The sequence below is a fragment of the Chanodichthys erythropterus genome, chromosome 17 (assembly GCF_024489055.1).
Source record: "Chanodichthys erythropterus isolate Z2021 chromosome 17, ASM2448905v1, whole genome shotgun sequence".
Taxonomy (NCBI): domain Eukaryota; kingdom Metazoa; phylum Chordata; class Actinopteri; order Cypriniformes; family Xenocyprididae; genus Chanodichthys; species Chanodichthys erythropterus.
The window spans coordinates 40,267,566-40,289,122 of NC_090237.1; the positions used below are offsets into that span (position 1 = coordinate 40,267,566).

At 38.3% G+C, this 21,557-nt stretch overlaps 1 protein-coding gene across 1 annotated transcript in view; it reads right to left on the reverse strand.

Annotated features, from left to right (window-relative positions):
• Positions 1-5,493: 5,493 nt before the first annotated feature.
• mfrp (membrane frizzled-related protein) overlaps positions 5,494-21,557 on the reverse strand; it is a 120,582-nt gene continuing 104,518 nt past the window's right edge. The window contains exons 7-13 of the mRNA XM_067366400.1: positions 21,001-21,126; positions 20,829-20,905; positions 17,623-17,771; positions 6,769-6,899; positions 6,526-6,660; positions 5,815-5,942; positions 5,494-5,718 (exon numbers count right to left, since the gene is read on the reverse strand). Coding sequence (XP_067222501.1) covers positions 5,494-5,718; positions 5,815-5,942; positions 6,526-6,660; positions 6,769-6,899; positions 17,623-17,771; positions 20,829-20,905; positions 21,001-21,126 — 971 coding nt within the window. The remainder of the gene's footprint in view (positions 5,719-5,814; positions 5,943-6,525; positions 6,661-6,768; positions 6,900-17,622; positions 17,772-20,828; positions 20,906-21,000; positions 21,127-21,557) is intronic.

A 21,557-nucleotide genomic window follows, 5' to 3' on the forward strand; every position in this document is an offset into this window, starting at 1 on the left:
GCAGAAGAGCTGAAGGCCACTATCAGAGCACTATCATGTCAATGACACATAAAATGTATATAAAGAGGTAATGAGAGGTTTATTTTCTATATATCCTAATTATTGTTCATATGTAATATGTAATATTGTTCATTTTTCCAGGAGCTCATTGCTTCTACTTCAGTTAAACTGCTAACAGCGATTGTAAATTAATTGCCTAAATTATTACATTATTTGCTAACTGCATTCTTTAAATTGTAATGTTGACATCCATTCTCTGTAAAGCTGCTTTGAAACGATATGTATAGTGAAAAGCGCTATACAAATAAATGTGAATTGAATAATTATCCCAATTAGCTTTACAGCTAAATATCCTCCATTCAGATTTCAATTATTAAAGAAATTAAAAAACAAAACATCAAATCAGTGCCATTACTACTGGCAGTGTAGGCAGGGCAGTTGCACTGTGGTGATTGCTGGGTTTTCATGGTAAAACTGTTAATGGTATAATTAATTAATCCCACATTCAATGTAAAATGACATTAACCTATGTAAGCTATTTGTTTGGTATGTACACTCAGGCTGTTGGGGTCTCTAGACAATAAAATGTGATTTTGTAACAAAATAAAGTTTTATTTATTTTATGATTTTTTTTTATTTTTATTGCCAGCTGTTTTAGCTGAAATACGAATGACACCATCCTCCACTACTAAAATGTTTCCTTTTGAAATTCTAATGGGTAGGCCTTTCCCGACACCATGGGTCAAAGGCCGCGCTGGTGTTTCTTCTTTAGGTGAAATGGAGGATCCTGGATGACTATGTCACGGAGGTGGTCGAAAAATTTTACTCTATTAATGGTGATGTCTCACTAACTCTTCCTCTCCCCTCAGAGAAACCAACACACAAGTTTGTGCCCAACCAGCAGGTGCTGATAAGGAGTCTAAGGCCAGTCAAGATCAGAGAGCCAAAATATCTGGTGCCGGCCACAGTGATTGCAGTGACGAGGACGGGAGTATTGACTGACCCGCAGTGGATACACGCGAGTAGACTGAAGGCTGCCTTGTGCTGAGGGGGACGTTCAGATTAACTAGGAGAGTAAAAGTATGGCCGGAAAGGAGCTGAACACACAGCGTTACGTCCATATGCGATCTGATTAGTTAATCTGGACCAACATAACAACGTCAAGGACCATGGAAGGAGAGAGTAGCTCAGTGACAGGTAGTGTTGGAGAAAACTTTGACTGCAGAATGGGACTTGTAACAATAACTTTGACCACGGCAGAGGTAATTGCTCACACATTTGCGCACATACATTTCTTATTTGTTATTATATTTCTTGAAACGCCATACATGGTAAGGTTTGATTCTTAAGTCGTATGATTGGATGCTCAAGCCATCCTGGATATTGTTGTTTGACCTATGTCTATAAATATGACCCTTCTTCCTGAATAAATCTGAGAATGCTTTGTACCACACTTGATCTGTGTCTGCTTGGTCATTCTCTCGAGATCTCCCGCTGCTGCCGCCACACATCACAGGGGTTGAGGCACCTGTTTCTAACTGATGACTGAGACTACAAATATTCTACCTATTATTGAGATTATGATCTAACATATACCAAAGGTAAAAATGTAAATGCTTACTTTATTAATGTTTTTACTCTACATTTGTGTAGTTTTGGGGGATTTATGGTATGTTTTCTTCAAAATAACAACCATTTATGTAAAATTAACTTTTAAAAAGACCCACATTTCTAACTTTCATTTATTGAGATAACATTGTCAATTTACCATGTGTTTAGTGTTAAGATTTTTACCATCTGTTGGAAAATAAAGTTTTAAAAGTAAAAAATTATCACCAGTAGATGGCTGCAGAGTTCCACTATTTAGGGGTTCAAGCACGTAGTGCTGAAACCCATATGGTAATTGTTACATTGTTACATTTTCAGCATTCTGGGCATGGCTAAATATACCCAAAAGTCTATAAACCCCTATAATAATAATCCTATAAATGAGCACATGCAGCACATAAAAAAGCATGCTAACTTTTATGGAGATGAGACCATTGGTGGCGTTATAACTGTTAAACAACTTTTAAAAATGTATGTTTTTAATGGTTTTGGCTGAAAATATATGTAACTCTGGGTGTGGTTGACTTATTTTCACAGAAGTCATGTCTTTAGACTCCTGAAACCTTGCCGAGTCCATTGATACCAGACTTGCCAGGTTTTGCCTTATGGTTTGTGCAATGTTGTGATTTAGCGCTTAAAAACTTTTGTGGATATCTTCGAAACCATTTGTCCGATCGGGATGAAACCACTGTAAGAAACACGGAACCTAAGTTGGTTTACAAAATATAAATGCCCAAATGTCAAAATTTTGATAGGAAGTGGCAAAATAATCCAATCAAAGTCTCTTGTGGGTCATTATTTATGCTCTCATATATATATAAGTGTATAACTTCAAAACAAAATGAGATATTTTCACCAAAATTAACATGCATATGTATAGGCACACTCTGAGGACAGCCCAAAAATTGGTGGAGATTGGGCAATAGTTGGTGCTCTGTCAAAAAAACTTTAAAAACCATGTTTTTCCTTACTAAATTGCCTGTATTGGCTGTAAATGTTATTTCCATCTATGATCCAAGTGCTTACATGCTACAATGAAATATAAATACGATATCTCTTTACGCATGTGCTTAAAGGCCTTAAAGTGCTTGAACCCCGATGATTGCTGCTTTTTGACATTATTTGAGTGATATAAAGACATCTTTTTACAGATTTTTCCAGTTGGATTCACTTTTACATATTATGCACTGATTATTTGTACTGAAGTTTTGTACTAAAGTATGTGCTGAATTGTATCGTCTCATGCTTTCATCTCTCTGTGTGTGTAGGTGGGTGCGCATTGTTCTCCATCTTGGATGGGTTATGCTGTTAGCACTATATTTTCATGTTAATTGTGCATTTTGGCTGATTTTATTTGCCAAATTATAACAGAGCAATTTTTATAGTCTCACTAATTTATTCCTCTGTGTGTGTGTGTGTGTGTGTGTGTGTGTGTGTGTGTGTGTGTGTGTGTGTGTGTAGGTGTGTGTGTGTACGTGTGTATGTGTGTGCGCGTGAGCATGATCATTTTGAATTGTGTATGTTTTAAAGTGTTGCCACTTCATTTCTATGTGTGTTTTGTTTCTGATTTTGAGATAGAATTTTATCAATTTTCTAAGCAGCCTGAGTGTAACATTTTTCTCATACTAGCATAAAACCAGATATTGTTCCAATTTATTTATTTATTATTTTTTGTTTATTTATTTATTTTGTACATCTAGAAAGTGTTGACAGCATTAAAAAGTCTCATGCCATTTGGATCAAAGGAACTTTTTTTTTTTTTAATTTCAGCAAATGTAATTTGGGGTCAAAAAGACCCTCAGTAGCTTAGAAGGGTTAAATAAACAGAGGACAAGGAACAGGTGTGAAACTATTTACAAACCATGATAACACATGAATAGACGAGAACACGGGCAGTGAAAGGTGACAAAACGAAACAGAACAAGACAATGAAACTAAACATGAGCATGACAGACCTATGCAATCCCATTTACACCACTGCAACAATTGGCATATAAGGGACATGCAAAATTTGGAGTAGGATTTACCAGAAAAAAGCTAGGAAACAATTGTCACTCAGAAGCTGCTAGTATATTTCACAAATATGTGTGTATATATATATATATATATATATATATATATATATATATATATATATATATATATATATATATATATATATATATATATATATATATATATAATTAAAAAAAAAAAAAAAAACATTGAATTAAATGATGTTTTAAAGTGGAAGACTGAAAAAGTATTTTCTTGCCCTTGTAAAACTTTACAATAAGGTTTTATTTCTTTACAGCAATATTAGTTCATGGTCAGTGTTGGGTGTAATGCGTTAGTGTAATGAAATTACTTATTCACTGAAAAAGTGAAGTAAGGTATTACTGTTCATTTTTAGGTAATTTAATTACACTTACTTATAATGTACTTGCGTTACATACTGTAAATTTGTTCAACAGTTCTGTTTAAATCAATATTGAATTTAAACTCTAAATTTGTCGTCTAAAGGTAAAAGTGAACGCTGCCTATTTAAAACCGTTAGCTGTAGTGAGTGTGTGAGTTCACATCCTCGCACCAGTTAGCTGCGTAGTCTCTGTCTGAAGATGTCAGCAGAAGCGAGTGGCTGTTTTTCAGAAAGGAAATATTCCAGTTACTTAACTTTTTTTAACACAGGTAGGCAAGAACATTACGGTAAAATGTAAGTTATGTCCTAGAAAGAAAAACTACTCGTGCTCTCTGAGAGACGGTCTTCAGTCAGTGCGCTCACACACATAGCCGCCTCTCGGGAGTGTCAGATTTTCTCGGTTTATAACACATAAGCGTTCAAATACACACACAGTTATGTCAAAATGCCTGTCTTGGCGTATATTCGCGTTGGTTATGTGAATGTGTAACAGCATATTGTCTCCGTCCATTAGGTCTTAGTGACAGCAGCCTTTAAAACATGCTTGTCTGTATTATAAACGATAATCAAACAAAAGAAAAGCTTTAATAAGGATTCATTTATATTTAATTTATAGCCTACAGTTATTACTATGCAGAGTAATTTAATATTTGATTATTTAATTTCTGTGGTATATATACTACTATTAGACCTACCTGAAAAAAAAAAAAAATATAGCATTGTTTTGTATTTAAATTTAATAAATTTGTATTTTTATATATATTTTATACCGTAGTATCGAGTATTGTGCACTTTTGGTGGTATCGGTACCGACTACTAGATTTTTGGTATAGTGATATGACATCCCTATTTGTTACTAAAATAAATTGAAGTATTATAAAGTAAATAAAAGTATTATAGTATATAGTATAGCTAAACTATTCCATGTTTGACTAAATTTTAAATTAAATTATTAAAAGAGTTTCCGTTCTATTGTCTATCCAGTCAAGGTTTATAGGGATTTTAAGAAGTAATTAGTAAGTTACTTATTGAGTAATTAAAAAAGAACATTGATGATGTAATTGGTAATAAATTACTTTTTTGAAGTAACTTACCCAACACTTTTCACAATGCATTAACTAATGTTTACAGATACAGCTTTTGTTTTTAAAAATGTAGTAAATGTTGAGATTAACATTAACTACTATGATTAAGAAATAACACATAATTATTGTTCATTGTTAACTAATGTAGTTAACTTATGTTATCAAATGAAACCTTGTTGTAAAGTGGTACCAAGCATTGTAATCATTCGTTTTATTAACAACTTCAAAGCATCTTTTTTTTTTTTTTTTTTTTTTTTAACAGTGTAGTAAAGTCCTCTTTCACTTTATGCCCAGCAAAGGGACAATCCTTGCTTCTGGATTTTCAGTTCAATATCACTGAATGTACTCATTTTACAGCTTGATTTTGAGGTTGTGCTGCATCTACCAACAGAGTTATTTGTCCTATGGAAGAGAACACTCCATGGGATCCTGTGAATCAGGCAAGAGGTGGCAGTTGAAGGGCCAGTTCAGGTTGAACAGGTTAAGAGCTTGACTGCATTGCTGCTCGGCCGTGGAACAGATGGATTGGCATGGCTGCAGCACTCCACTCTGAGGGCTACAAAGGGGCAAAAACATACCGCACACCAGCCGCCGAAAAGATTCAAAACAGGCAAACTCCATCAGCACCTGCAATAATATTAGAACAAATTTCCCAAATAAAAATGCCAATTGTATTGATGATAAAGATAACTCTCTTGACTCATTGAGAACTTGCTTTCTCACCCTGTACTTGTGCAGAATAGAAGCAGCCTCTCTCTGATCAGAAATAGACACCCAGATGTTTGGAAAGGATGTAAGATTATAGCTTAGACCTCTACACATTTCAACCTGGATGGGCTCACAAGATGAAGCTGAGAAGAAAAACAAAACAAAAAAACAAATAAGTGAGCTATTTCAATGAGATTGACTTTTGACTACGAAAAAAGTAACTTTTGAGCACTGTAGCAAATTAGCTCAAAAGGAAAACTGAATAATTAACTATAACTTATCATAATGAATTATAACTATTTTAATCAGTTAATCAAATTAACTTGATGTAGCTGAATTAATATTACAATCAATTAATCTGTACACTCAGTATTACGAATCTGTACACTCACTGTACGATTTTGGCCACAATTTGTCTGCCTGGGACAAATTTTGCAAATTCTAAAAGATTCCTCTTATCCTAGGGTGAAATCTGAAGTCTTTGATTGTTAGTTTGACATGTTCATGACATGCTTTAATAATTTAAAGTATTTGTTAAAGTAAGTTAAAGTATAAGTTATAGTATTTAAAGTTTTACTGTAACTAAATAAATTAACGCATTAAATCAACAGCCCTAATAGCAAGTAACAAGTAAACTTTAGTATCACAGACATTTTAAACTAACTGAACATCCACCCCAACAGCATAAATAGAATAAAAATCCATTGTTCATTGATGCATTCTTACTGAAAGCAGGGTAGGTAGAGTTAATGCAGTCATGCTCATCTGCACCATCTGCGCAGTCATTCCATCCATCACACAGCCAATCCTGGTGAAGACACTCCCCAGTGCCACAGGCAAACTGTGATGGACTGCATGTTCCTTAAAACAGAAAGACATGATGCAGTGAAGCTTTACAGACTGACAGACAAACGCAGAGGTTCACAAAATTTAAAACTGACAAAAGCTGTAGAATGAGGTGGCACTCACTTTCTGAGAGAGATATGGCCTTAAATGATGCATAAAAACCACTATCAGCAACACCTTCATCTGCCACAAACACAACAGTCATCACAGGTCCAGAAGAGGTAAGCTCGGGAGGCAGCTCTGACCCACAATACCTGCAGATAATGATAGTGGGGTGCATAATATTTTTAAGTGAAGAATTCATTATAAAAATGCACGTCTGTATGATGGTTAGGATTAAGTATGCCAGAAATACTGTGACTTCTTTTGCTTCTGTGTTAAGTGTGTAAGTAAGACCTACAGTATGTTTGTGTGTTGAGGAATGCAAGTTTATGTACAACAGGGTAATACTTTAGAATACCGTTCCATCATTAATGAATAACTACACAGGAACAAATGATTAATGCATTATTAACACTCTAGTAACTACTATTATCTAACACGAAACTCTGATTAACAAATTAGTACGTAATAGCACTAAGTTGAATAAGGTAGTTCACTATTAGCTAATCAGTAACCTCCCAGAGGACTACTAAGAACTACTATATATAGATTCATAAATAATGTGAATGATGCATAAAATATAATTAACTCTAAAGTGAAGGTCATAGTAACCCACTAATAATGACTCAAGTATTACCAAATCCTTCAGAAGGATTCTGTGATGGAATTTTTGAACTAATTCATAATGAACTAACATTTCTTTTCTTTACAGGCCTAATAATAATCTAACTTTGAAATAGAGAAATAGTCACTAGGACTGAGTGTTGTGATTCAGAAAAAAATCTGCTGTGCTGGCTAGACAGGATCCTTTTGAGGATAAAAAATAGTCTTTGAGGAATTGTTTTAACCTATTGAGTAATCTGAACTATTAACCCTGAGACATTTTTTTTTTTGATGATCTTGTGATTCAGTTGTTCTAAATCTAAATTTATGCGGGACAGAGGAACTGAGATGTTTTTCTTAAATCTAAACCAATCGTATTAAGACTGATGATAATGAGCATGATAATAATCATGCTATACTGACTGTGAAGTGTACCTGAAATCCTATAAAACCTGTTGTATTCCTTTGTTCGGAGAGAGATTCTCTGGAATTGATGAGAACTCTCCCGGCCGTGATTAAAGCATATTCTGAGGCATAGTCTGGAGTCTGTTTGGTTTTTAGGCTGCGCAGCAAACTAAGCACTAGAGATGTTACTTCTATACTATAGTGACAGTGTTTAGTGGAGGTGAGGAGCACTAAAGGTGATAATGCCCCAAGTGCCGACTCGAACAGGTATTGAAGTACGCTTAGTAGAATATAAATTTATAGATTTATGGGTGTCTGGGACACCCGGGTTTAAGTCAGGTGCGTAGGGAAAATCTACCACAGTTTTGGCGAGCTTCCAGGAGCCCAAGGGATCCTCCCTCCGTCCGTCGGCGGGGGCCAGATAGTTTTAAATTTGAGTAAGAGGAACTTGATTATTATTTTTCCTATTTCTGCATTCTGCCAACTTGCAATTTGCAGAAAAAACCCAGAGACCCCGATCGACGGAGGGATCCATCCGAGACGGGCTGAAAGGACTTAAGGTTTTGAGGTAGGGTACACAGACTCCAGTTCTTTTCCTTTGATTTGCTTATTATTGGGACAAACAAGATGCAATTTTGCAATTTCTAAAGTTTTGAAGAGAAATTAATTGAATTGGATAGGATTGGAGTAAATTTTTAATTCTGTCTGATGTTTTCTGTTGTTTGTTTTGTTTATGTTCTTTGTTTGAATGTTGTGTAGTGTTGAGCTGTGAATAAGTAAGAGAGACACTGGCTAGGCCCAGTTTTAAAAGGTGTATCCCGTTAGCCTATAGGAATGATGAAATTCGACTGAATTTGCCACAGCGGTATCCTTTCAATTTAGAGAGCAAAGATGTTGTGTAGGAGTGAGATTGAGTGGCCAAATTGAACAAATATTTGAGCAAGATTTTGCAGTTTTGGGGATTGGTTGCACTAAAGCATGGTATTATGATTACAATCCAGACCCATATTTAATGGTAGGTCAAACATCCTTGTACCTGCTGACTAGACCTAATCTAAGACCATACATAGATAGAAGCACAGGAGAATTGGGATTGAATCCTGTTCCTCCTAATCCAGGATATCCCACGATTTGGGCTTGGAGATATAGCTCAGATATTTATCCAGTAAACTAAATTTATAAAATTGTTTTTTCCTCGTTCTCTCCTTCTAGCAACGAAGACTTTGCTTATTCTGTCTGCCTTCTTTTGCTATCGCAATTGCTCTCATTGAAATAAGAGAAGAAAATATAGGAAATATATCTTGCTTTTGCTATTGTTTCTGCAAAGAAGTACTTGCTTGCTTAATTAACAATGGGGAATTGCTGCGGTAAAATAAAAACTGAAAAAAACTGAGATCCAGGGTCCTTTCAGAGAATTGGTTAGAAAGTGGAATTTGCAAGAAGAGCAAATTGCTCAAATTCAGTTGTGGTCAAAGTTCACAAAAGGACAATTTGAGAAAAACTGTGGTACTTTGAGTGTGTCAGTTTTAGGAGAATCAAGGTGTATCTTGGAGAATCTATCCCCAAGAAAGCGGAGACGGATTGACTGGACGCTTTTCAACAGAAGGGAGCGAGAAGCAGAGGCCCGGTATGAGAGGCAAAGAAAAGGTGAGGAGGAAAAGGTTGCTCTTATTGCCTTACAGACCAAGAAGAAGAAGCAAGAGCTTGATGAGTGGGTGCAGGCGGCCCCGCCATACAATGCTGTGGGAGAAGAGGAAGTTGGACAAGTGCCAGTGGCTGGGAGCTCTGCAGAACCGTGCTCCAGGAAAGGGGAAGTGAAGACAGAGGGTGAGAGCTCAGATGATGATGATGAGGATGAAAGGGATGCAGGGGTTTATCAGGAAGTTCGAAGACTCCTGAATGAGACGATGACACCTGAATTGCGTGAGCCCCTCAGCCGTGTGTTTAAGGGGGTGAAAAGAAAAGCTGGGAAACCACCTCTCACACACCCAATGAAAACGGTCTCTGTGATTGGGAAAAAGACTAGGAAAACTTGTAATTTGCCTATGCTTCAGATTCCAGGTGCCGAAGGGCCAGTGTGGGTGGAGAGACCTTGGGATTTGGAAGAGCTTCAGAATGTGACAGCTGCACTCCCAGATCCAGAAAAAGGGGTAGAACGGTTCATAAGTGCAATTACAAATGTTGATGTGACTTATAAACCCACAGGTCAAGACTGGTCAGCAATACTCAGTGCGAGACTGGGATTGAAGTGGACAGAAGTGCGTGGAGCAGGTGAAGGCGCTTTCAACCCCGCCCTGCAGCGTCTGGATGAAGGAGGAACTGAAACTCAGGATTGGAGAGTCCAATGGACAGCAATGCTTGAGAGACTGAGACTGGCTTACCCACTGCGGCCAGATTGGGCAGCGATTGCCAACAGAAAGCAGTTGAAAGGTTAGACTGTCGCTGCTTATCTAGCAAGACTACAGACTGTTGTTGATGAATGTGCAGGTCTTCCAGAAGGAACCGACAACATGGGGGTCCTGAAACACCATTTGGTAAATGGCCTGCTTCCAAACATACAGAAAGCTGTCAAACTGACCTGCATTGGGTGGGAAGCTCAGAATCTGGAAGTGGTGATGCAACATGCCAAGCATGCTGAGCAGAATGACGAAAAGAGGAACACAGATAAACAGCAGAAGTTGGAAAATGTTTTACCAGTCCCAGTCCAGCAACCAAATGCCAAGAGATGACAACTATCAAGAGGCAAGAAGAGGAAGAGGCAGAGGTCGTGGCAGGTGGAATGCTCAGAATGGCAGGATTGGGGACAGGGACAGGTGTAGAATCTGCGGCCAGAGAGGTCATTGGGCTAGGGAGTGTCCGGACAACCCCAACAACTTCCCCCAACAGCAGCAGTACCAAAATAACTTCCGACAGCAGCCACAGCAGAGCAATCCGCCACAGAGGCAGAACTACAGAGAGCAACAACACATTTCTTCTTTTCCTCCCCCTCCGCCACCACCAAGCTCCACAGCATAGGATGAGGTGGGAGACACTCAAACCCGGACAACAACTCAGCTTATTCAACTGACTAAAGACCCGAGCTCAAATCCAATGATGACAATACTTGTACAAGGACTTCCAATCTCCATGTTATTGGACACTGGGGCCACAAGATCAACACTTACGGTAGAGACTGCATCTAAATTTGATGAATTGCCACTTTCTGACCAAACTTGTATATCAGGGTTAGCACAGATTGATAAAGTGTCAATGCCATTAGCAGTAGTTAATGGGGAGAAAGAGTGTACACATTCATTTCTGATTTCTCAAACATGCCCTTTAAATTTGTTGGGCAGGGATCTAATTTCTAAATTAGGATTAACAATCAATGTTTCCTTGAAAGGAGTTGAAGTGACAATTACGAGTGCTAATTTTGCTCAGATATTACCAAATTGGTATTATAATTGGGCTATAACTCCTTCATTTGACCCATATTTAGAATATAGTTTTATACTTGCTGATTATGAAAAACCATCTCATTTCCATTGCACTTCATGGTTTGTGGATCATGAGAGAAACAGTGAGTCTCTGGGTGAGACATTAAATCTTGAGTATCTATTAATATCGCAGCATTTCTCAGCATTCACTGTAAAACTAACACCATATCAATCTGCTCTTTTCCAACAGATGCAAGTCCAGCCTCACGTCTCTGTGGGGAAGAGAGGAAGCTCCTGGGCAGAAGTAGGAGTGTGGCTCATGGAGCAAGTGGAGAAGGGGGGCTGGACTTGGCATGATGATGGGTATTATAAAAATGAAGCAGGGGTAAGAGCATATCCAACAATGCAGACAGTGACAGTTCACAGGTTGTGCAGTGAAGAGAGAAATACTATTTCTAGTACTCCAATTGAAAATGATTTTGATTTATCAGGGATTCCAGAGACTCTTTCGGCAAAAGATAAATTTGATATTGGTCGGATAAAGAATGCAACGCCTCTTGTAATCACGCCTAAAACTCAGCACAGGCCATATAGGCCTCAATATCCTCTCAGCAAAGAAGCTGTAGAAGGAATTTCTAAAGTTCATGCAGCACTCGTCGAAAAGGGGGCTATTGTGCCTTGTCCATATTCACCTATCAATTCACCAATACTCCCTGTAAGAAAGGCATCAGGTGAATGGCATTTTGTGCAAGATTTGCAATTGGTGAATGCAGCTGTTCAGCCGCGTTCCCCAATCGTACCTAATCCTTCTATAATTCTATCCGAGATTCAGAATAATGCCACTTATTTATCAGTAGTTGATTTGGCAAATGCATTTTTCTCGATCCCAGTCCACCCAGAGAGTAGATTCTGGTTCTCATTCCATTTCCAGAATAAGTGCTGGACTTGGACTGTAATGCAGCAGGGATATAAAGAATCTCCCACTGTGTTTACCGAAGAACTTTCCAGGAATTTAGAAAGTTTCATCACACCAAAAGGAAGTATATTAATTCAGTATGTGGATGATTTGTTGATTTGCTCTCCAGACAAAGCCTCCTGTGAAGCTGACACATGTGCATTGTTGAATTTCTTGGCAGAGAATGTACGTAAGGTGTCCAAAAATAAGTTGCAGTTAGTAAAACAGGAAGTAAAGTATCTTGGCCATCTTATCTCAGCAAATGACCGAGCTTTAGGCCTAGATCGAATTGAAGCGATCCGGAAAATTCCGAAACCAATTACAAAATCACAGATGATGACATTTCTAGGGGTGACGGGATACTGTAGACCATGGATCCAAGATTATGCTGAGATTTCAAATCCCCTTCTCATGGCAGCTCTTGAGGTAAAAAAAAATGACAGATCTGATCACTTGGACAGACAAACGCCAAATTGCATTTGAGAAGTTGAAATTATCATTGACCACTGCACCCAGCTTAGGGCTGGCTGATTAAACAAAGGTTTTTAAATTATTTGTCTCTGAGAAAAAGGGGTTCATGTCTGCTGTTTTAACTCAGTCTCATGGTGACCGTCGCCGACCAATTGCATATTATTCCAAACGATTAGACACTGTCGCGAGAGGAATGCCACAGTGCCTACGTTCTGCCACGGTCGAAGCTGTATTAGCATGTTCGGATTTGGTGGCTTTCCATCAATTAACTGTTTATGTTCCTCATGCAGTACATGCTTTGTTATTGCAGTCAAGGACAGCTCATCTGACAGCTGCACGTTCACTGCACTGGCAAAACGTCCTGCTCACAATGTCAAATGTCACATTGAAAAGATGCACCATGTTAAACCCGTTGACACTACTTTCCACTGAGGAAGATGGGGAACCCCATGACTGTACACAGGTAGTAGAGATAATGACGAAACCACGACTTGATTTACAAGATACACCTTTATCCAATCCTGCATTGATTTATTATGTGGATGGGTCGTGTCTCCGAAATCCACATACAGGATTGCTTTCAACTGCATATGCCATTTGTACTAATTTTGAGATAGTGGAAACTGAATGTTTACCGCAACATAATTCAGCTCAAGCAGCAGAACTCGTTGCACTCGCACGTGCATGTGAATTATCTAGAGGCCGTTCTGTCACAATATATACTGACTCACGTTATGCTTTTGGCGTCTGCCATGACCATGGGGCAGTATGGAAGAGCCAAGGTTTCCTTACCGCTAATGGAAAACCTGTAGTACATTCAAAATTGATTGATAAGTTATTGGAGAATCTATTGTTGCCAAAAGAAATCGCTATTTGTAAATGTGCGGCTCATATGAAAAGTGGTGATGAAGTATCGAAAGGTAATAATTTTGCTGATTCCATAGCGAAAAACACCGCACTGACAGGATGTGCGCCAACTGAATTTATAGGTTTTACATCCCTTGCTACCGATAGCACCCAGCTACCACCATCATTAAGCGAGGTTCAGAGACTGGGTACTGACCGTGAGTTGAAAATTGGGGTGTAAAAGATGACAAAGGTGTCTGGAGAGATACCGAATCAGGTAAGCCATTTCTGCCTAAACAGCTGTATCTAAATTTTGCGAATTGGGCTCATGGAGTAGATCATGCCTCAAAATTGGCTATGAATGATCTGATTAGTACTTCCTGGGTGGCTCCAGGATTTACAGTTGTGGCAGAGAAATTTTGCCAGAAATGCCATATCTGCGCAGCGAATAATGTGGGAAAGCAGAGTAAACGGATTGTTTCCTCTGCTCACCCGACACCTGAATTTCCCTTCGAGCATATCATGATGGATTTCATTGAATTGACACCATGTCAAGGGTATAAGTATTGTCTTGTAATTGTTGATATGTTTTCAAAGTGGGTTGAGTGTTTCCCAAGCAGAAAAGCTGATGCTGCGGCTGTAGCAAAAGCTACAGAGGTAGTTCCCAGATGGGGAGTGCCTGGAAAATTGTCTAGTGACAATGGAACTCATTTTGTAAATAAAGTTATAACTGAATTGGCAAGAGGATTAAGAATACATTTGAGAACACATTGCTCCTACAGGCCAGAAAGTGCAGGTGCAGTTGAGAGGGCTAACCAGACAATAAAGAATAACTTGTGTAAAGTTATGGCAGAAACTGGAATGACATGGGTCCAAGCCTTACCCATTGTTTTGATGGCCATGAGAGCCTGAAAAGGGGCAAGAACAGCCCTCAGCCCATGAAATTCTTACAGGTCGTCCCATGCGAGTAGGAATTGAACCTCCTCCCCAGGAGGGTTTGGCGGGGGTAGATGAGCAAAATGAGAAAATATATGCTATCCTTTACCAAAACTATCAAAACAATCCATTTACAGGTTAAAGCTGCTCTGCCAGTTCCAGGTGTTGGACCACAGCACTCTTATGAGCCAGGACAGTGGGTCTGGATCAAAGATCTCAGGCGAAAGGCGTGGAGCAACCCAAGGTGGCTAGGGCCGTACGAGATCATTCTAACAACAAACACCGCAATCAAGGTCGCTGAACGTGACACCTGGGTTCATGTGTCACATTGTAAGCCCCACCAACACGCAGATTCAAGCCAGAAGTAGAGGAAATCAGGACGTACTAGTGACGATCTCTCCTCTGCCAATGAAGGAAAGACCTTGCTACGACTCACAAAGAGTCATCAGGGTGAAGATGGAACGCTTCAGACATCTGTGGGGCCAACGGGATGTTCAGCGCACCTGGGAGAGGCTCTGGGCTGACAAATTGTTTAAGTGTAGCATATGTGTTATTGCATTCATAAGTGTGGTGATTTTGGTTGTGCTTTTGCTTCTATTTGAATTTTCTATAGGGAGTGTCACAGGTAGAGGGAAAAGGGAGGTTATGTTAGTTCCTGTTCATCATGACCACTCATCTAATGTGAACCAGCACCATTTTGGGTTGAATATGTTTTGGAAATATGCTAATTACACAGCCAAACAGCATGCACCTAACAAAAATTGCTATGTTTGTGCACAGGCCTCTTTCTCTGCCGCATATCCATATCCATTGTCTCCAGAGCCGGTAGAAGGCCATGAATTAAGGTGTATTATGATGCGTATAGCTGGACCGGGGTCGGAGTGTTCCCAAAAGATCATCCGAAGGGGAGAACCCCTTGAGTGTGAGAATGTAACCTCTGCTTCGCCAATCCTTTCACTTAGCAGTGGAGGAAAGAAAAAGATTTGGCCTAACCCTGGACAAAAATTTAAAGAATGTTACCGATCTCGAAAGGGGGTTAATTTTATGGGGATCCTTGAGGGGTGTAAGGTAACCCATAATGTAAGTTGCGACGATCCCACCGGGATGAGTGATCATATAGCGGGAGGGGCTTTCCTTCTGTATGATTATTACTGGTTATGTGGCCATACTGCTTACCCAAGTCTGCCTGTGTCATGGAGAGGCGTCTGTGCTTTAGTAAAGCTCAGAGCACGAATTAGAATTGGATATGTGAGTAAGAAGAAAAGGCAGAAGCGGAATTTGGGTAAGAAGGATGGTGATACCTGGTGGAGACATGACATTTCTGATATTCCAACTGAGCACAGGGTGATTGCCAAGACAGCTCAATTTTGGAAGGCCTTTTTGATTCAAAATGCTGTAACTGACTCCATGAATTGGATTAACAGAATTCATTACGAACTATTCCGATTTGCAAATGACACTTTGACATTTTTGAAAACTGAAGTAGGGGCTCTGAGACAAATGACTCTAGAAAATAGGATGGCTCTGGACGCGATTCTGGCGGAGGAGGGGGGAGTTTGTGTGAAAATTGGTAAGGAATGTTGTACTTTTGTTCCAGCTTATGATGCTGATGATGGTAGCATTTCAAAGGTGCTGACTGACATGACAAAGGTTCGGGATGATTTGTGGCAAGATGAACAGGCCAAGAATAAGGGGATAGGATGGAGTTTAGATTGGATCTCTGATGCCTTCCGCAATGCTTTTGGCAATATCTTCGGACCCATACTTAAGTTTTTGGCAATGATATTCGCAACCTTGCTCGTTGCAATGATGATAATTGGGTGTTTAATGAGGTGCATTCGAGTTGTATTGGGGAGGTTTGTCCGAAGCATTGTGGAAGCAAGGGAAGAAAGAGAGTATGTGGAATTGTTGCCAACTAACAGGAATGATTACTAAAATCGTTAGATAATAATGCGCATCGATTCTAATCGAGTTTGATCATTTTTGATTGAAGTAAAATTGATCAAGAGAGGGGAATGTGATGGAATTTTTTAACTAATTCATAATGAACTAACATTTCTTTTCTTTACATAACCTAATAATGAAATAGAGAAATAGTCACTAGGACTGAGTGTTGTGATTCAGAAAAAATTCTGCTGTGCTGGCTAGACAGCATCCTTTTGAGGATAAAAAATAGTCTTTGAGGAATTGTTTTAACCTATTGAGTAATCTGAACTATTAACCCTGGGACATTTTTTTGATGATCTTGTGATTCAGTTGTTCTAAATCTAAATTTATGCAGGACACAGGAACTGAGATGTTTTTCTTAAATCTAAACCAATCGTATTAAGACTGATGATAATGAGATAGATCATGCCATACTGACTGTGAAGTATACCTGAAATCCTATAAAACCTGTTGTATTCCTTTGTTCGGAGAGAGATTCTCTGGAATTGATGAGAACTCTCCCGGCCGTGATTAAAGCATATTCTGAGGCATAGTCTGGAGTCTGTTTGGTTTTTAGGCTGCGCAGCAAACTAAGCACTAGAGATGTTACTTCTATACTATAGTGACAGTGTTTAGTGGAGGTGAGGAGCACTAAAGAGCTTAGTATCAGGTGATAGTGCCCCAAAACAGGCAGAGACGTCGGCCGACTCGAACAGGTATTGAAGTATGCTTAGTAGAGTATAAATTTATAGATTTATGGGTGTCTGGGACACCCGGGTTTAAGTCAGGTGCGTATGGAAAAATCTACCACAATTCTAAAGTAAAAAACGTGATAACTCTCAAGTAATGACTGAAATCAGCTTTTGAGGTTTTTGTAAAGTTTTGGATAGTAATGACTCAAGTGTTACTACATAATTTTAAAGGAGTTACTGATTATTTGGATCAGTATTCTAATGTGAAAATCATGGTAACCCATTAATAATTACTCAAGTGTTACCAAATCCATCAGAAGCCATTACGTTCCAAAACCTCAAAAGCGTACAATGATTTCAGTCATTACTAGAGTGTTACCATGTTTTTCGCTTTAGAATAATGGGTTTAGGGTATGGTAGTATAGCAGGGTAAACTTGTATGGAGGTAAATAGGGGACCATCGCTAATATTACTGCAGAAATGCATCATCACAATAATAAATAAAGCAAGGAAAAAAGCAACTGTTGCTAAAAGCAAAAATAGTTCAATGGATTATGTAGTGATGAATTTTAGAAAAAAGAAAATTTAGAAAAAAGAAAAAAACAAAGTAGTGAAGTATTCTTACCTCCCCAGCACAGTGCTGGGATCTGTGTCTGTACTGTCAGAAACCTCCACATAGTCAAACTCACAGACATCTTGTGTTTCCAGACTGAAATTCTGAAAGCTTAGTTGAATAACTTGTCCATCTTCCACAGATATTTGCCACGTACACAACTATAAGAGAGTAGTCAAACATTAAGTAGTAGAGATAACTATAAATAATGATAAATAATAGAAACAGTCATGCAACAGAAACAAAAAATAGTTACTTAATGGTTAGCTTACTGAACCAATACATTCATTTATAAGTGCACAGCCAATTTACAGCTGTGGTGGAATAAGCAGCAAGGGGTCTAAAAAGTAATGAAATTACTTGGCAGGACTGGTCAACAGCTCCATATGTAATAATTATTTAATATGCCAAGATATTTCCCAATCATAGCAGTAGGTATTTACATTGAAGTCTTAAAGGAGACATGCCCTTGTAAAACTGACCCTTGGTTTCACAGACAAGGCTTAAAGGTGCAGTGTGTACAATTTCAGGAGGATCTATTGACAGAAATTAAATTTAATATACATAACTATGTTTTGAGTGGTGTGTTAAGACCTTACATAATGAACTGTCATGTATTTATTACCTTAAAATAAGCCATTTCTATCTCATATATTGCGGGTCAAGTCATCCTTTTGCGCAGGCATGTTTCTACAGTAACCCGAAAACGTTTTTAGAGGCAGCTTGCATCATCACTACATTGAATACGCACAGAGTAGTAGTAGTAGAAGTAGTCATCTGCTTTATTAGAAGCAGAGACTGTTCTTTGTTAGAAGTAAGAAGAAACCTAATTGCTTGACTGGCTATCTGCTGTCTCAGACAACGACATCTTTGTTTTTGTATCGACCACCGTAGCTTCTCTCTGCTGAGACATTGGTTGCAATTTGCAACCTCAATGCTAGATGCTGCTAAAATTTGCACACTGCACCTTTTAGCTAGTCCCAGATTAAAATGCATGTTTGAGCTGTTTTAACTGAAAGCATTTTGCATTGACATGTATTAAAATATGTCATTGCCATTGTTTTGTCTCAAGAGTCACAACAGGTATGTCTTTTTTTTTCTGCGGAATGTTTATAAAAGCTACTTAAATCCTGGCTTAATCTAAGCCCTGTCTGTGAAACCAAGCCTGAGTGTTTTACATCAGAGGGTTAGAAACAGGGTAGAAACTGAAAGTGCACAAAATCACATATATGCATGATTCACAGACTTAGATGTTACAAAATACACGGTTAAATAAACGGTTAAGAACCAATGGGTTAGGTGGTGTTAAAAAAATCCATTATAATATTTCTGCAGTGATGTATGCACTCTAAACGTTTCCCAGTGTGCCTGAGGACACTTTAAGCCTGTCCATCGTATGTGGTATACTTGAGCAAAAATCAGATCAGATCTCCAGTAAACTAAAAAAGATAGTAACATGACTGATCAATCACTTTCGTTGTGTTCTCTTACTTTAAACTGGCAATGATGAATACATCTGTCAAATTTTCTAATTACTAACAAATTTCTAATTAAATTTCTAAATATGTTTCCGCAAATTATATTACAGATGAGAAACAAGTCACAGTGTTGCTGAGTGTAATGGGTTCATCTTCGTATGGACTGCTGAGGAGCTTAATTGCTTCAGATGAACCAGATGCAATCATACAATATCAAGTAAATACACATTAAGAGATGCGCTGAAGCCAAAGTTAGAGGCTTAAATATAATGACTACTGGAGCTGGGGATCTCCCCTTTGACATTCTGTGCCTTTCATGCCAGTTGTTAAAAGGATTAGAGATATGAGTATTTTAAAGTAATAGATACGCCATTTGTGTTGAACTTTACCTGATTCTGCAAATTGAGGATTTATTTGCTACACCAAACTGGATCTTTCAAATGCATACCTACATGGCAGAAAATTCATGCAAATGTCTCACTGTTACCATGTCAAAGAGGCTGTTGTGTTACAACAGATAACCATTTGGTATTGCTTTGGCTCCTACAATCTTTCAAAGAGCAATGGATCAGGTCTTATGAGGCATTCTTAATGTTCATTGTTATTATATATAAATGACTGTCAGATTATCAGGAATATCTCAGCAATGTAGATGCAGTTTTCTGCAGTCTGAATGGGTTTGGTCTATGTGTCTAATGCGAGCAATGTATAAATGTTTTTAAGGACTTGCTTGATTAACTTGGGGCACATCATAGAAGTATAGGGTCTTCATAAGTCACCAGAAAAGTTCAGGGCAATCATGGATGTACCTGTACCAAAGTACATCAGTCAACTTAATTTCTAGGACTTAGAAACTATTACAGTAAATGTATCCTCAGTCTTGCATCTATGCTAGCTCCCCCTTCAATCTCTTCAATGCAAAGGGAAGCAGTGGCTATGGTCTCCTGAGTGTGAGGCTGTGTTTGACAAGGTGAAAGGTTTTGACACTTTACAATCCACAGTTTCCAATCAGAGTAGTCTGTGATGCATTGCTGTATGTTGTTGATGTTGTCATTTCTTGTATCCTCCCAGACAGGCAAGAAAAAACAAAAGCTTTGCTTTGATAATGTTGAGCAAAGCAGAGGAAAATTATGTTCAAATTGAAAGGGAGGCACTTGGAATTGTTTTTGGAGTAAAGAAGAAAGCATCTGGTGTTGTGTTATCAAAGATGGTCCTGTGAAATAAACTGCTAATGGGGTTATGAGAACACCTGGGGAGTCATGTTGGCCAGATACTGGCCTGTCAAACTGACCGTGATAATGGAGATGAGCATGGGCCAAAGGTCTGTGATGCTTCTGAGGGAAATCTTACAGATCTTTGTGATCATCTGCCTGAAGAAACACCAATTCTTTTGCATGCAGTCTGACAGTTCATTGTTCAAGTTCAGTTTAAAGAATAAGGACATTGAATGATTATAAAGTTTAATCACAGTACATTCTGTACTCCAGGTTTAAGTAAGGGTACAGTATTATGCTGGTGTATAATTGTGGAGTGAATAGCAACAACACTATGAGGCAGATTTACTGACAGCTAGACACGCAGTGAAAAGGCATGGACAGTTATTTTTGTGGCTGACCTTATATGCATTTGTAGGAGCTTGTCTGCACCCCTGTCAGAATAGATCTGTTCTGTTTGTGGAATTTATGCAATATAGTATTTTGATTCAGGAATTATAGAGGTAGCAGTTAATAAAAAAATTACCTGTTGATGTGGGTAAGGCTTTGGATGGTTTGGACTGGACAATGATCCATATTCTCCTGTTATTTTCCCTCCACACACTAAGAATCAGATTGCATCCATTATGGTTTTTACTTTCAAGTGAGATAAGAGACTAGAAATATCACACTTTGTGGAATGACTTTATTACTCTAACCCTTGTGCTTCTGGCTACAGTTGACTTCATCTGAGTGGTCCTGACAGTTTGGCTGGCTGTCACAGATGGAAACAGGTAGTAAGCAACGACCACCATCACACATAAACTCATCTCGGGAGCAGCTTTCTGATTGCATGCAGAAAGAAAACTTTAGTACATATAAACAGAATATAGTTTAAAACACACCATCTGACATATTTGTATAATCTGTGATCAGAATATCATATATATTTTCACTGCTTGCTGCTCTTGTATTAGCAACAGTTTCAAATGTTTTAAACAGTATAATTAGGATGAGATTAAATTTTCACTATTGCATATTTACTGCATATGACATTTAAATTGTAGACTATTTCAATATCGTCACTTACAACACAAACTGCTAGATCCACGATATACACTAAAAAAACAATCTCAAAAACATTCCAGACACTGCATGTCTATAACATGCTTTCATGTTGCATGCACTTTATACACAAAAGCCATCTTTTATGTGCATCTGGTATGAACAATTCACTTGTTGACTTTGCTAGTCATAGAATTCCAACAGGTATAGG